The sequence below is a fragment of the Dreissena polymorpha genome, chromosome 12 (genome assembly GCF_020536995.1).
Source record: "Dreissena polymorpha isolate Duluth1 chromosome 12, UMN_Dpol_1.0, whole genome shotgun sequence".
Lineage (NCBI taxonomy): Eukaryota > Metazoa > Mollusca > Bivalvia > Myida > Dreissenidae > Dreissena > Dreissena polymorpha.
In genome coordinates this window covers 33,557,586-33,574,093 of record NC_068366.1, presented here as the reverse complement: position 1 = coordinate 33,574,093, position 16,508 = coordinate 33,557,586, and the positions used below count along the sequence as shown (strand labels likewise).

Sequence of the window (16,508 nt, the reverse complement as noted above, 5' to 3'; positions counted from 1 at the left end):
GCAAAAATCGACCTTGAATATCATAAAATAAGATAAGTGTCGGCACCAAAAATTACAATCGGTCGGGTTATTGGAAACAAACAAATTTACGCCTTACCATTTGCAGGGGGAGGGGCCTGCGTATACGGGAGCTTACCGCGTTTAAGTGAGAAAGTTGGAACAAAACTTCAAAGATGGCGTCGTTTTGGTGTTTTTCGTGAAGGAGTTGCGGATATTTTCACCCGGTTAGCCAGTTTATATTTATATTTCTTTTAAATGAATAAGCCTTTTCGGCTCTGCGGTGTTTGTGCTCCCCTCGGTTTTTTGTTTCAATACCGTAGACGTCGGAATAAAAAAGTTATTGAAGCAAAACCGTCGACAAATTTGTTGTTTAATTTCTTGACCTTCGAGATGATGGATGTTCGAAAATCATTTTCTCTCACAATAACCAGTATTTGTACAGTTAAATATAACATAAATCACGATTATTTTATTATCTCGACGCGTTTTTATGTCTATTAAATCATTTAATGCCGAATTATAACGCGCTAACCCCCTTTTTGGAATCAACTAAGCGGCCTTATAAAATATTATAATGAAATTTTGTTATAATTCTGTGAACACAGCAGTGGCTTAAATACGCACAGGATCAAACCTATATACCATCATTTTTATATCCCTTGTAAAACAGAAAAACCTTTCGCGGCTGTTAGAAAGCGGCCACATACACAAGATGTAAATAGTTATGTAAATTCATACAGGTATTGGTTGTTAAGTTAAAGAACCGGATAACAATTAAATCATGTGTAAATATGATTACAAGCCATCACATTGAAATATGATCCCGAAAGCTTAGTTTCGTCCATCTTAGGTATACGTCTGACTTGTGGTGAACCATCTATTAAGGGATGGGTTGGTTTATTATCGGTTTATATTTCAGTTGTAATAATGAACACATGTTTGAAAACTTCCATTAATTTAATTGAAAGAAAAGGACAATACATTTGAAAACAGACAATAATGTACGTGAATACCACATGATCAAGTGTTTTCAGAACAAAATGCACGTTAACGAATAGTGTTATTGAAACCACTCTGAGTGAAAGCATTGCAACTAGACTGAGTAACCAGAAACTACAGTGTTCCGCGAGTTGCAAGAATGAAATTTAATTTTACATATCAAACAATTACTGTATACATACCAATTGTATATTGTATTTCAGGCTTTTACTTGTATGTGAATGTATGCCGCGGTTATTGAACAAGCCGTACATCCAAATTATATTCATTTACAATTTAAATGACATTTAGGATTAGTTTCAAACGTCGCTTAACGTCTTAAAGAATGTAACAGTCATTTACATCAAGCAACAATTGTGTGTATTTTAACGCTATTTATTATATGTGTGCAACTGCTATGCATAAATAAAATTCAACAATACAAAAGTATTCCTCAATGATTATATAATAGACGTTAAAGGTATATGCGTTGGTGTGTAATAATATGTTTCATGACAAGTTATCGCTATATTATGTTTATAAATGGTATCATTTTGTATCTTAATATATACTTTTAATTCGACTTCGAAAACAATATGACCAAACAATTAAATTTCCCATATGTGAAATGTCTTTCTACAGAGTGCGCCTTTATGTGTGTAAAAAAGACATAGCATAGTCCAACAAGATGTGTTTGTGAAACACTATGTCCCCGTATATGACGTTTGACCTTGAAGGATGACCTTGACCTTGACCCTTCACCACTCAAAATGTGCAGCTCCATGAGATACACATGCATGTCAAATATAAAATTGCTAGCTTCAATATTGCAGACGTGACATTACATGAGCAATTTTGACCCATATATTTGACCTTGAAGGATGACCTTGACCTTTCACCACTCAAAATGTGCAGCTCCATGAGATACACATGCGTGCCAAATATGAAGTTGCTATCTTCAATATTGCAAAAGTACTCATCAAATGAGCGATTTTGGCCACATAATTGACCTCTGACCTTGAAGAATGACCTTGACCTTGACCTTTCACCACTCAAAATGTGCAGCTCCATGAGATACACACGCATGCCAAATATTAAGTTGCTATCTTGAATATTGAAATATTGCAAAAGTGTACATTAAATGAGCGATTTTGACCCATATATTTGACATTTGACCTTGAAGGATGACCTTGACCTTGAGCTTTCACCACTCAAAATGTGCAGTTCCATGAGATACATATGCATGCCAAATATCAAGTTGCTATCTTCAATATTGCAAAAGTTATTGCAAATGTTAAAGTTGGCGCAAACCAACAGACCAACCAACAGACCAACAGACAGGGCAAAAACAATATGTCCCCCACTACTATAGTGGGGGACATAAAAATAATGGATACTCATGCAATTGGTTTCAATTTTTCAACGTAACAATTCAGTTTGTCATAATGTAGGGTATCAAATATTGTGTTTTGTGCGGTAATAAATATTTGCTAATGATTCCAAATCAAACACAACCAACATGCAAAACATTGGCGTATATGATGTTACAAGCAAAAATTAAACATTGAAACAATTCATACATTTAATTTACAAACTAAAATAGGGTATAAAATATTTTCAGGAAATACGTTCGTGCAGCTTTTGATATGAAAAAATTGTTACAAAGTTACGTAAAAGCTAGTCATGTTGATACTACATAAAAAGAAATAATAGAATTGGGAACACACATTAAACAACCACAGTATGCTGATAACATGAAAATATTCACATTTTAAATGACTTTTCCAAGCAATAATCTTTCCTTTTTAAATAGCAAGTGTTGCGCATGTCAGCATGAAAGTGTTAACAATAACTGAATCTATAATTCCTTGCATCTGAAACTTTGCCCGTTAACAATTCATATAAATCTTCTTCTTTTTTTGAGATGCTCTATACCTGAGATTAAAACGATAATAAGTGAGCGTTGAAATGGTTTAATGAAACCTAACCAGATTATCGAGGTCTATGTGAACCAACGGTTTATCCATGAGTATCACAACCTGAGTTCATGTCATTCAGTTCTTCTTTTGGAGGAATAACCTCTATATCCATGATCCGCTTAGTTCGATTTTTGAAACATGTAGACATAACGCCAACGACGGTCGCCAAAATTATACAAATTCCTGAAACAAGTAAATATGTCAAAAAATATATCTGTATATATTTTTTTTAATAAAAAACAACAATCATATGTCGACTTTTGAGATACAACCAGGTTATCATTAAAAATCTGAAAAACTCTATTTTTACAGTTTAGTCAGTGTTAAAGGAATTTGTGTACAGATGTTAACCAATTGTAAGTATATTTGTTTTAAATATGACAAAACGCATTAAGGTGTGTTGCGGCAGTTTATTTAACCGAGAATATATTTATAGCAACACCGATGATGCTATTAGCACAACTCAATATATTTGTTATCAGTATCATAAGAAGTGACTGAGTTGGTCCATAATTCAATTGTCAGTGGTTTGATCCCAGGTGGGGTTAACTTTTTTTATCTTCTTTTTTTAAATTCTTTCATTTCATTCTTGTTTTATACTGGAGCTCTTTAGTCCTGTTGGTTACATTTATGAATGTAAAGCATTTAATCACAAACTACAAAACATGCCGAAATCTGAGAACAAGTACATGTAAGTAATTAATGATTAAGGTCGAGTTTGATACTGTATGGTATCATGTTTGTGATTAAATATTGTTTTTTATTAATGTGTTTTGGTAAGCTGTTGTGATTCCAGTTAAGATTTTTTTAGTTTTTTTTAATGTTTATGCATATTTCTTACAATCTATGTACCGGTACTTGGGTTTTGTCTTATTGCTGTATTTTATTAAATTTGATGTAGACGGTAGGGATAATTAAAACAAAAAATCTCTGTTAAAAGTTCGGTGACCCCCTTTTTATTGGTGTTTTATGATGACAATACCTAGATGAACATATTTGAGCAGTTTCGCAGAATTCTATTAGACAGAACAATTTTAAATTCCATTTATGTGGTTACAATAGTTAAACAAGAGCACCGCATAACGGGTGCCACGCTCGGCTGCGAAAGCTTGTCAGATTATTTTTTTTAGAGGTCACAGTGACCTTGACCTTTGACCTAGTGACCCAACAAGAGATGTTTTTGTCAGAAACACAATGCCCCCTACTGCGCCGCATTGAAATAAAATTTCTATTTATCATTTGGCAGGTATGGAAATCATCTCCCTTATCACTTCCCTTGAATGTTGTCCAATCCAACAGGGTGAAGGGGTGGGGGGGTGGGGAGGGTCTCACAGTCAATTATGACCAAGTCAGACATCACTGACAACCAAGGCCTGTGGTTTATCAAAGAGATCATAGCCAGAGGTTTTTTTTCTTTTTCATAAAATCATAGCTAGATTTTGTTTTTTTCTTTTTCATAAAATCATAGCCAGAGTTGATCATGTATCTATGGACATATCGGTAAGTCCACAGGTATGTAATGAACATCAAAGAAATTATAATAACATCATTTAAAAAAAACTTTGACAAATCAATCATTTGGGTTATAAATAATCAAAATAATAAATCTTTACAGTAACTGTGAAAATAACTTCAATTCTTGGTAAGGAAATATATAATATGGGATTTATAATTATATAAATTACTTCCCTTGAAAATAATTGTCTGTAACAAATCTCTATTTTTAGTAGCAAATAATTAAAAGCCACTACAGTGACTGTAGATTCACCACTCAAAATGAGCAGCTCCATGAGATACACATGCATGCCAAATATATAAAGTGGCTATGTTCAATATTGAACAATTTTCTCCCTTTTTAAAGCTTATGTCTTCCCTTTAATCTGTATTTTTTACCATAGACCGTAAAGGAGGACCTTTACCTTGACCTTTTACCACAATGTGTTTGTCAGAAACACAATGCCGCCTACTGCGCCGCTTTGATTTATATATAACAAAAATATATACGTGGGCAGAGCAGATAAATATGTCCATTTAAAGCTTAGTACTTCCCTTGACTTTGTTTTTTCGACCCTTCACCTTGAAGGATGATGTTCACCTTTCACCTTGAAATTTTACCATTCAAAATGTGCAGCTCCATGAGATACACATGCATGCCAAATATCAAGGTACTATCTTCAATATTTAAAAAGTTATGGCCAATGTTAAGGTTTTAGCACGACGCCTACGGCGGACGGCGGACGTCGGACGGCGGACGACGAGCTGGCAAGGACAATAGCTCGGGTTTTCTCCGAAAACAGCCTCGCTAAAAATGACGTTTTTTGGGGTGACATAAATATTATAAAAAATGAATTTCTTAAAATTTAACTTGTGTACTCCATTTTATTGGAAGTGTGTGGTTTAATTAAATGGTGTATGATGTATCTTAGCTTAAATAATATCTACATGTTGGCAATTTCATAGGTTATACGCAACTTGAGATTTTTCAGTTTTATTGAAAAAGTACATGTTATATAATGGCGAATAAAATCAGAACAAGGCCGGTGACCCTATGCTTTTATTTTCATTTTTCATATATTATTTGAATATATATCTTATATATAAATTTTGGACAAAATCTATAAGATAGAAAAAAATCAACAAAACTGCCGCAACACCCCTTAAATGTTTAACCTAAATATTAGGGATTGACCTAAAACTGGAAGTTGTAAAAGTAAATACTATATAAAATAACAAGATATTTTCCAAGACGCTTGACTATTCCGCTTTCATATAGTATTATTAAGTACGTTTTCTGTTGTTATTAAGTATAGATAAACTAAACGACGAACATATATAAATTAAAACAAGAATTGTGACCATGTCAAGGAGTATTATTTACACATTTGTACGAATCAAATTAGCTGAATTTAATAAACATCGCCAGCAAGGTATGCATATAATCTAGCTACAAACAAAAATTACAGCCCTACATGTAGCCGGTGTATCCTTTTTTAATATATTGTATATATTCATATTATAAACGTATTTATGGTGTATTGAGTGTGGATTGAGTTTGGTTTATGTACTTTATTATATACTTTTTGCGTATAAATCGGGCATTAAAGGGGCCGTCCAACAGATTTTTGCATGTATTGAAGCTTGTCATTAAATGCTTTAAATGCTTTATATTGATAAATTTAAACATTTGAACTATAAATCTCCAGTAAAAAACAAAACAAGAATACAATTAAAAAAATAAATAAAAAAGTAACCCTCAACAGGGCTCGAACCACTGACCCCTGGATTCCTGGAGTCCTGGAGTAAAAAGCCTCCTGCATTGACCACTCGACCATCCACGCTCATATACATAGCGGATGTATTGTTTAGCTATATAAGCAATCCTCGTAGTTTCCCAAAATATCGAATCGCGTCGATACGACGCTTTATCTGTTGGACGGCCCCTTTAAGATGTAACATTGCATAATAAATAGTAGCTTAGCTGACTTGTATTCGTTATAGCAATTTAATAGTTTTTAATATGTTAGTTGTATAATATTGAACTATTGTAACTGTAGAGTAAACTTTTATTGGCTGTTCATAAATGATTTGATTCATTAAATCGTATCCGAGTGAACCAACATCTTTGGCAAATGTCATTCGAAGCATTTGATTTGGAGTAGTTACCATATGTACATAATACTTCATCATATATCACTATTACTTTTAGAACATGAAATCCGTTGCTTTCGCACAAACGGCAATACAGTCCTCCGTTTTTGATAACAGTTATTGAGCACCAATCATTCTTTTACTTCTAGTTACAGTGATTTTAACCAAACTGTCCCCAAAATCATAACTTTGGTATGCTTGCTACCTACAAATACAATCACCACACAATAACTTCATCCAAAGTCATGTCATTGTTCTATATTTATTAAAATGTATCCCACTTTACCTCAAAACAAATGCTAACAAAGGTCTGAATGTGAACATGAACAAACCCACACAAAATACTACAAAAAATGCCAGTATCCAATCTGAATTTTTTGAGTGGACACTCTTCTTTTATAGAGTAACAATGACCTTGACCTAACTGGCCCCAAATGCAACCGATCGCTAGATAAGCATATAATCTACCTACAAACAAAATTGCATCACAATATCTCTATCCTTACAGAAGTTTTGAACGAAAACTGTGTGCATATCTTTCGCAACATACCTTCACCAAGATTTCCCCAAATGCAACCCCCTGTTTTTTCTCCATGTAAGTAAGAGTCAGGAGTTTTAAGGGGGTTAAATTCTGCCTTATTGCAGGTCAGAGTTTGTCATTGTAATACGACCTAACATGATGACCACCATATCATGTGCAAAGTTTCAATTGAATAGTTGTAGTAGTAAACAAGAATATCAGTGAAACTTATGGATGCTCCCCGATGATGCGCTTTGTCAATCTATGTGTTCATAACCACCTAAAAAATCTATTATTAGCCTCGGTGACCTTGACCCCAGTGACATCCATGCAAGGTACCTACATGGCAAATATGAAAGAGATCGGTAAAGAATTGAAGGTGCTATGAGAAACTGTAACAAAAGTGTGACGGAAAAATCTATTATTAGCCTCGGTGACATTGACCTTGACCCCAGTGACCTCAAACCTCATCAAAAGGTAGAGACTCCATGCAAGGTACCTACATGACAAAAATGAAAGAGATCGGTAAAGAATTGAAGGTGCTATGAGACACTGTAACAAAATGGTGACGGAAAAGATCTTTTATTAGCCTCGGTGACATTGGCCTTGACCCCAGTGACCTCAAACGTAATCAAAAGGTAGAGGTCCATGCAAGGTACCTACATTGCAAATATGAAAGAAATTGGTAAAGAATTCAAGGCGCTTTGAGAAACTGTAACAAAAGTGTGACGGAAAAATCTATTATTAGCCTCGGTGACCTTGACCCCAGTGACCCCAAAGCTCATCAAAAGGTAGAGGTCCATGCAAGGTATCCACATGGCAAATATGAAAGAGATCGATAAAGAATTGAAGGTGCTATGAGAAACTGTAACAAAAGTGTGACGGAAAAAACTATTATTAGCCTAGGTGACATTGACCTTGAACCCAGTGACCTCAAACCTCATCAAAAGGTAGAGGTCCATGCAAGGTACCTACATTCCAAATATTAAAGAGATCGGTAAAGAATTGAAGGTGCTATGAGAAACTGTAGCAAAAGTGTGACAGAAAAAAAAAATTATTATCCTCGGTGACCTTGACCCCAGTGACCTCAAACGTCATCAAAAGGTAGAGGTCCGTGCAAGGTACCTACATGGCAAATATGAAAGAGATCGGTAAAGAATTGAAGGTGCTATGAGAAACTGTAACAAAAGTGTGACGGAAAAAATATATTGTAAGCCTCGGTAACCTTGACCCCAGTGACCTCAAACCTCATCAAAAGGGAGAGGTCCATGCAAGGTACCTACATGGCAAATCTAAAAGAGATCGGTAAATAACTGAAGGTGCTATGTGAAACTTAAAAAAGTGTGACGGAAGGAAGGAAGGAAGTAAGGAAGTAAGGAACTACAAACTGACAACTATATGCTCCACCGAAAATATTTCGGGGAGCATAAAAAGATATGTACTTTAAGAGCACAAATCTTATCCTACAATTAATTTTACATGCAAAGCTTAAAAGGACATTATATCAGTACAAACGTTTGCATCATCCTGCTTAAAAGATGGTCACAGTTACATGTCTTGGTAAAAGAATTTTCATAAAAACCATTTACACATATAAAACGTTATATAATAATGTATGCAGTGGGTAAATAAATAATGAGTAGTTCCACGCAAACGTATGTCGAAATCCCCTAAGTGAACAAGAGCATTATTCTACTAAATTAACGATCAGAGTTATGGAGCTACGTCAGTGACAGCAAACGATCATTCCAAACACATGTGTTAAGTTTAATTAAAATTGTACACCTATAGTCGAAAAAGTGATATGAAGATTGTTTGCACGTTTACTTTACCAATTTTGTAAGTACAAAAAGTGGGCATACATCTGCTTAATTGCTTGACAGAATTACGGAGCTTGGTCTGCCTATGATACCGAACACATATGTGTAGTTTTAATTAGATAAGTTAGGCAAACAGTAATAAGGAGATGTCGTACGTTTTTCTTAACAATAGTATAACGCCGACGCCGACATTTTGGTGAGTAGAATAGCTCGGACTATTCTGCGAATAGTCAAGCTAAAAACAAAAGTTTGACAAACCTGCTGATATAACAGACAGGTCATACGAGCCACCAGCATCCACAACAACGCCTGAAAATAAGATTATTTTTCTAATTATTTTGTTCTTATTAGTATTTATTGAAATCTGGTGATGCGAAGTTTCATTATTGCAGTCTCCGCTATAAACCTGTTGAAGACAAATATTTAGAAATGCATATGTGCATATCTTTATAAATCATACATCTTTTTTACACTTAAGCTGGTCATAGTTGCACTTAAAGCGGGTATATACGATTTTTATATGTGCTGAATTGAAAAATATTGATACAAATATGTTATAATAACACACAATATGCAAGAAAAATGATACATTTAAGACGAATTTCATAAAATACAGCAAATACAAATTAGCGCCCCGAGCCGATTGTGACGAAGATAATTCGTAATTATTTTCCTACAATAACCGATGCATTCGTCTTTTTAGTAAGTGTTCGTGTGTCGTATGAATCGATATCGCTGCAGGAATTTCAAATGAACCGTTAGACTAAATTTAGATTCACATCGTACATGCATGATATACATGCTGGCGAATTCGGCTGTACAGCCTTTTTCGATTTCAGAATTAAATATCTGGCTTATTTAGCATTTTTCGACACATGTTCTTCTTAACTTTTATTTTAGTTTATATTGAAATATATGTATACTAAGTTTTTACACATTTTATATTAATAAATAAATATTTGACAAGATCGTATATACCCGCTTTAATGTTTTAAATCACTTTACTAATTAGTTTAAGCATTACACAAACTAAATTTCAATAAAATGTACATGATAAAGTAACTTTTACATCAAAATATCCCAAAAAAATGTGTTTATCCAATTTAAAATTTTCAGAGTTTTAAGATTTGTATTGATGTTTTGCAAAGATAGATTATAAAAAACCAACCAATATAGTGTTTCATAATAACCTTATTATGAAAAGTGCTATACAATAAACGTTTGCAATATTCTAATTTGTATAATCACACATGATGAGCATTAGATTACTTAAAATACTTAAACAACAATCTTAATATTAGTAATAAGTAATTATGATATCTGATCATATCTCCATTAGAAAAACGGCGTAAAAAATGTTTGTTTCCAATGACCCTAAATATTTGTGCCCACCGTAACTTTTCCTTTAGTTTTTCAAGTAAAGTTCTTGATCATTTCTGCTATATTAACTAAACAAAACTATTGCGTTTTTGATATTATAAGCTTCATTCGATTATTTTCACTAAATTAAATTTAAAAAAATATTTCCTAGATAAATATTGTTAGAGAATTTTGGAGATTTATGTACTAAGTATGTAATTTCATATTCTTATAAAATTCGTAAACCTTAGAAATGATTGTTAAAGCAGATGACTCTTTTGGACTAAACAAACCTGCAAGTATAGGTCCGAGTACAGCTCCGATGCCAAAAAACAGAAACTGCATTCCAATGGCAGTGGCCATGTTGTTTATATCAACAAACTGGAGGGTGATGGACGATGTGACCACGTAACAATTGCCAACGAAGAATCCAAATACAACAACAAATATCACGTGACCATAGTAGAAAGGCGCCAAGAAAGGATATACAATAGTAATTATGCCAACGATCCCAATAGTTGACGTGAAAGGGATTATGTCATCCTTTTTATTCATCTTTGCTATAAAACCTGTACCTATACGGCCAAAAATACCCAAAACTCCAGATATTGATAACAAATATGAGGACTGCTGTGAAGTGTAACCTTTGAAAACAATATAATTGGGTAAATGTTGAAAGATCATACACACACCTAACCCATACAGGAACATACATGCACAAAGACAGCATATGCCTTTGTTACATAAAACTTTAAAATATGGTTTTAAAGAGTATAGTATTCGTAAACGATTTTTGTCATAATTTCTAGCCACGTTCGCTAATTTACGAGACACATGCGAATAAATTTCCTGTTTGCTTGGAAAACAGAGCATCCCAAAAGTGATCAGGTTGCATTCTATTGCAGCGAGAATGATGAAAAAGCCCCTGTTTCCGTACGTGTCCCGTGCAAGCTGCATCACTGGAGCAAACACACAAAGTCCGACACTGACACCTGACATCGCAATACCAACAGCAATGTTCCGTCTAGCACGAAAGTTATAACTTACGACTACCGTTGCGGCAGTGTAACCAAAACCACCACCTAGACCTGAAATTAGAAAAACACGCATTTGATATTTAAAAAAATTGAACAAATGAAAGAATTGGAAGTTGTGTGTATCTCAAACATTGTACATTTACCAAATTGCCCGTTAAAGCGCCGTTCGGTTTTGTTTTATTCAAGATTTTTTATAACTATGCTTTTAGCGTCAATGACATCGCTGTAAGTGGTTCGTGTTCGGGCAAACATTTCTACGGGTCACACATTTCTACGTAGGCTATGTATTAAATGAAATTTGTATTTGTTAAATTGTTGTACATATTTTTGTAAAAAAAATGTATATTTGTAAAGTAATCATACGTATTTAACCTACACACACACACACACACACACACACACACACACATATATATATATATATATATATATATATATATATATATATATATATATATATATATATATAAACATGCAATAGGTTGAGAAAAAATAGGCATTTTGTAACTTAAATAATTCAACATATTCACATAGTTAATCTCATTTTGTTTTCACTAATATAACCTGCTTCTATATATATTATTTTAGAAAAACAAGTGATGGTCAAAATTTAATTGTGGATGCTCACTTAAATTTTACTTCAACATATATTCATACATGTATTGTCTTCTAATATAAGTAGTATTTGATTATCAACTGTGACTGTTCAATTCTTTTAGATGCTCTAACCTCCAAGAATTCCCAGCGTAAAAATGGTGCAGTAGATACTGGGCGAAAACGCCGTTGCTAGGAAACCTGTGACGTAGCAAACACCAGCTTACACTAAAGCTGCTCTGCAACTGTATCGGTCAAGAACTGCAGAGGAGATGGGCGCTGCAAATGAAAAATCATTTTTTAATGTATACATATTTTTATTTGACCACCAACACGCCATTACTAAAGAACGACACATATACGATACACGTCATAATTGTCGCATCAAGAAACCCGCAAACACGCCAAAGACGATATGACACATAGCCATATTTTAAAAAGTATGCTATAAAATAGATTTCTCATTTTAAAGAAAATGTTTTGTTGTTATTTGTGTCAAGTAATTAATGACATTACCCATACTGTCGTGAATTATAGAGGTAAGGTATTTACAAAATAATTAAATGAAAGTTTTTCAATTTAATATTATGCATTCAAAGTATGGGTGCTGGCTTGCTAGATTACAAGGGGTCGTACTCACTCAAAATATATAAGACTTAGGTATAGAGATAAAGAGTCTTTAAAACTAAATCTTAAAATTGGAATATTCAAGAATCGCTTTAATTTTTAATAAAACTTGACATTTATCACTTCTAGCTAAATCATAGTTCGTGCTGCAGAACATTTCTTCAATCTTCACATCAGTGGTAGCTTGTTAAAAATGTTGACGCATTTATTTTTCTTGATTCTTAAGCTATTCATTAATTTTAAGTCTAAGAATGGGCTGTTGTATACGGAACCAAGAATACTTACTGCAACAACTTATACCAGTAACAGACAAGTGCTCTACGTGATTAAGATGTAATGGAAAAATGGCCGTCGAAATGATTTAATGACCAAAACAAGTATTGTGACCAGGCATTGGATCGTACCCGTGATCCTCGGATTAACAGTCCAGCGTTCTACCAACTTAGCTAGCCGACCTGGCTTATCTTTTTCAATCAGATTCGACAGGATAACGATTCGATCATTAGATATAGTAAATTTTATTTAAAAAAACAACACAAACTGTTAAAACGTATTTTACAAATATTAGGCGCACGTGCGTAAAACGTCATTACATACTTAAAGGCCATGAAACATTTCAGCCAAAAATGCTGAGTCGTACCGATCAGATTTCATTATTTCTTTGAAAATGGAGACGTATATCTATGTAGGATAAACATAAGACATGTTACTTCCCTTTTCTAATACATCCGGCTCGGTACTATAACAGGCTCATATCAAAGTAGAGGTGTAAGAAAAATATGCTTAGTGACTATTTAAGAAATAATATTTTTCTAGTATGGTTTGTTGTCGAATAACCCACAGTAAGGAGTATAGAGGCGTAGGAATCAAATCACGAGTGCGAAGCACGAGTGATTTGATAACACGCATCTATACAACTTACTGTGGGTTATTCGACAACTAACCATCATAGAAAAATATTATTTCGATTCTAACACGATTCTAATTGATTTGATTCAAGTTTTAGGACGTGAACTATATTTTTCAATACTCCGCCCTTCTTAGTACAAAGTTCACTAATAAGTGACGTCATTGAATTGTACAAACATATGACGTCGTTTTCATTTACAAATATTTTGCAAATGACGTCACTTTCATTGAAAACAACAATCGTAGAAACTTAATGACGTCACGTTTATTGATGCTACTGAAAAGCTGACATGCTATAAATGTTTTCTGAATTACGTTTCCTAACAAATAACATTTTTTGTAGGCGTGCTTATGCCAATAATCACCAAATATACAATTAGTTGTTTCATTACACTTATATACATGCTACATGTATTACATTTCTTTTAGAGCGGGTTTTAGCACGTGCATTTTACTGCAATATTTTCTTTATTTATTCGGAACTATTTTCGAAACATTAAGCTCCGCCCATAAGTTATTGCAGAATAACACACGCTTGATTTCCTTCTTTGTCTATAGAAAACAAGTCACGTCCGTGTTAGAATCTTATATATTACACAACTATATGGTTGTTACCCTGGGTTTTTTATCTGACTTTGGGGAAAGAGCCTTTGAGGGGAAAAATCGCGCGAAAGCCGGGAAAATAAGGTGTCTTAAATAATCAATTAAACATATTTTACTGTTTTTAAAACAAATTCAATGAAACAGATAATTTAATTATGCAATATTGTTGTATTTTCTGCACTGGATCAGGTTAACAAATGTAATTAAAGGTTCCAAAAAAAATAATTTTTTTAGATATCATTGTTTGGGTAAAATCTATGTAAGAGGCGAAAAATACGTCTAGGTGAAAGGGCCGATATTCGGCGGGTCGCAAAGAAGGAAAAAAACCTGTAACCTGTTATTATTTATATCTTCCTACATTATATCAAGGTCTCGTTTGTATAACGCCCGTTCATAATAAAACTGGCTAAGTATTCTGGAGTTTAATGACAAAATTAAACTCACTGAAAAATCTGGTAGTGGTACCAGCATAAAACAATAAAAAGTGAATAAAAGAACAATGCGTACCTCCGAGAGAGGCGAGCCCTGTATGAAGAGCCCCTGCCCATGAAGTGAGCCCAACACTTTCCCCGTGGAGCTCCAGTAAAGTCGCGTGGATAATGCCGACGCCGTTCATGCAGGACCCGATTAGCATGAAGCTTCCAAAGCTAGCGAATAGTACAACCCAGGACCAACCTCTGTCCATGTCGTTAAACTGCACATCCTCTTTATTGATAACGTCCTTGTTAAGTCCATTTTCCGACTTGATAGGAGTTTCGTGTGAACAAACCACTGGCGGTTCAGTGCCATTTAATTTGCGTTCATTTAAATCTGGCGAAGGTTCAAATAACTGGACAATTTCTGATTCTTGCTCGTTTTGATCTTCTTTTACCGTCATATTGCAGGCTACATGTATTTTCCTTTAGCCTGTATTATATTATTCTTAGCATAATCGCTTTAATCCGCTGCATAATTTATATTTCCGTAATTGCACATCATTCCCCGACAATAATATTATATTAATATTTTTAACTAAGGTATTTAGAAATTATTTCGTCAATAACATACGCCAGAGCTGGGCCGGACTTATATAATATGTCCGCTAGGGCCGATTAAAGACCTCCGGGTCAGCTCTTTCGTATGTTATGTTTCGTATTACATAAAAAATATATCATTCTATTAATTGTTCCTTCACTTACATTCATTACAGAACCACCTGCCCGTACTTGTATGCTCATTCAATTGATTGCGCGTTTTATGACGTATCTCATGTGACGTAATTTATGTGACGAAACACACCAGTTTCAGCTAAACTCTCTGGATTTTCGTGACAACTGTTGAAATGTATGTTTATTTTACAGTAAATTAAAATATTTAAAAATTCAAAAAATATCTCGGATTATGTATTTGTTATTTATAAATGGAAACGTCAATAGAAATATAATAAATCTCTCCGACCATTGATTCTATTTCGTTAATCGTGTCTTTGGTCTCAACGGTTTACATTCGATACAAACATTTCCAAAAATAGTGTCGTTTTAATTATATTAAGATTAATGGATGGAAGAACAGAAAATGAAACTGTAGATATGATAATTAATCTAATATACAGTTTCATTTGTTATCGGTATTTTACTAATTCCTAGTGTGTGCTACGTTTAATTAAATCTAGATTCTCTATTATAATGTTAGATTTTCCGTTGAATGTAAGCTTAATTTTATTTCTCACCGTTGGATAAGGCTGACTGGACGTCATTTCATGATATATCATCATATTGTTCGGTTGAAGTGGCGCTTCGCAGTCTTTTCTTTAAAAAAAATCGGCCTGGGGCAGATATGATCATATTGACCCAGCGAATATAAATATCGGCCAGATCGTGTACGTCAATTAATGACTTTTTATAGCAACGATATGCCATATTAACTTTGTATCAAATGTAAATTTCCACAAAATCTGTCAGAGTTTACCGTCGCCATCTTCTCCAAAGTTAATATATGACGTCATTTCCATGTTATGAAATCGCGCGGATTGACTAGATAAACAACTAAACTTCACGTATTTGATCCGCGCCATGGAACTTTCGGTCCGCCCCATATAAGAGCCAAAAACTAGCATTTGTTACGTATTTGTTACTCAGTATAGTAGCCCAACATTCGTAATATTAAAATTAAAAATACTTATCGCAGCGCGTGTGACCTGATTAGTGGTTCGGTTGCACAAAGATGAGCTTATACACTAGCGTCTCGTATTGATTTGCATTTTTCCAAAGCTGCAAATTAAACGCCACCAATTAGTTTAAAACAAAAAAATATGTTTTAAAGGAAAGTAGACTTGTACCATTCGTTAATCGTTCAATTTTTGCGTTTGTTATTTCTCAAATGCTGACCAGTGCATTAATTTCGTTTTTTTCGGCTATTAGATTAATTAGACTACCATTGAGTTGTGTAAACTAAA

The 16,508-nt window shown here is 33.9% G+C and overlaps 1 protein-coding gene across 1 annotated transcript; it reads right to left on the bottom strand.

Annotated features, from left to right (window-relative positions):
* Window positions 1–962: 962 nt before the first annotated feature.
* Window positions 963–16,045, bottom strand: LOC127852509 (monocarboxylate transporter 12-like). Its single transcript, XM_052386467.1, has 6 exons — window positions 15,783–16,045; window positions 14,582–15,085; window positions 12,071–12,136; window positions 10,598–11,392; window positions 9,204–9,254; window positions 963–3,140 (listed from the first exon to the last, which is right to left on the bottom strand). The coding sequence occupies exons 2-6, from the start codon at window positions 14,949–14,951 to the stop codon at window positions 2,998–3,000; spliced, it is 1,425 nt and encodes a 474-aa protein (XP_052242427.1). The 5' UTR covers window positions 14,952–15,085; window positions 15,783–16,045; the 3' UTR covers window positions 963–2,997.
* Window positions 16,046–16,508: the final 463 nt, after the last annotated feature.

Coding starts and splice junctions, on each gene's coding strand:
- LOC127852509 (XM_052386467.1), bottom strand. CDS start 14,951: ATGACGGTAAAAGAAGATCAAAACGAGCAAGAATCAGAAATTGTCCAG. Junction 11,393..12,070: donor TACGCTGGGAATTCTTGGAG/GTTAGAGCATCT, acceptor TTCTAATTTCAG/GTCTAGGTGGTGGTTTTGGT. Junction 3,141..9,203: donor CCTGTCTGTTATATCAGCAG/GTTTGTCAAACT, acceptor TACTTGTTTCAG/GAATTTGTATAATTTTGGCG.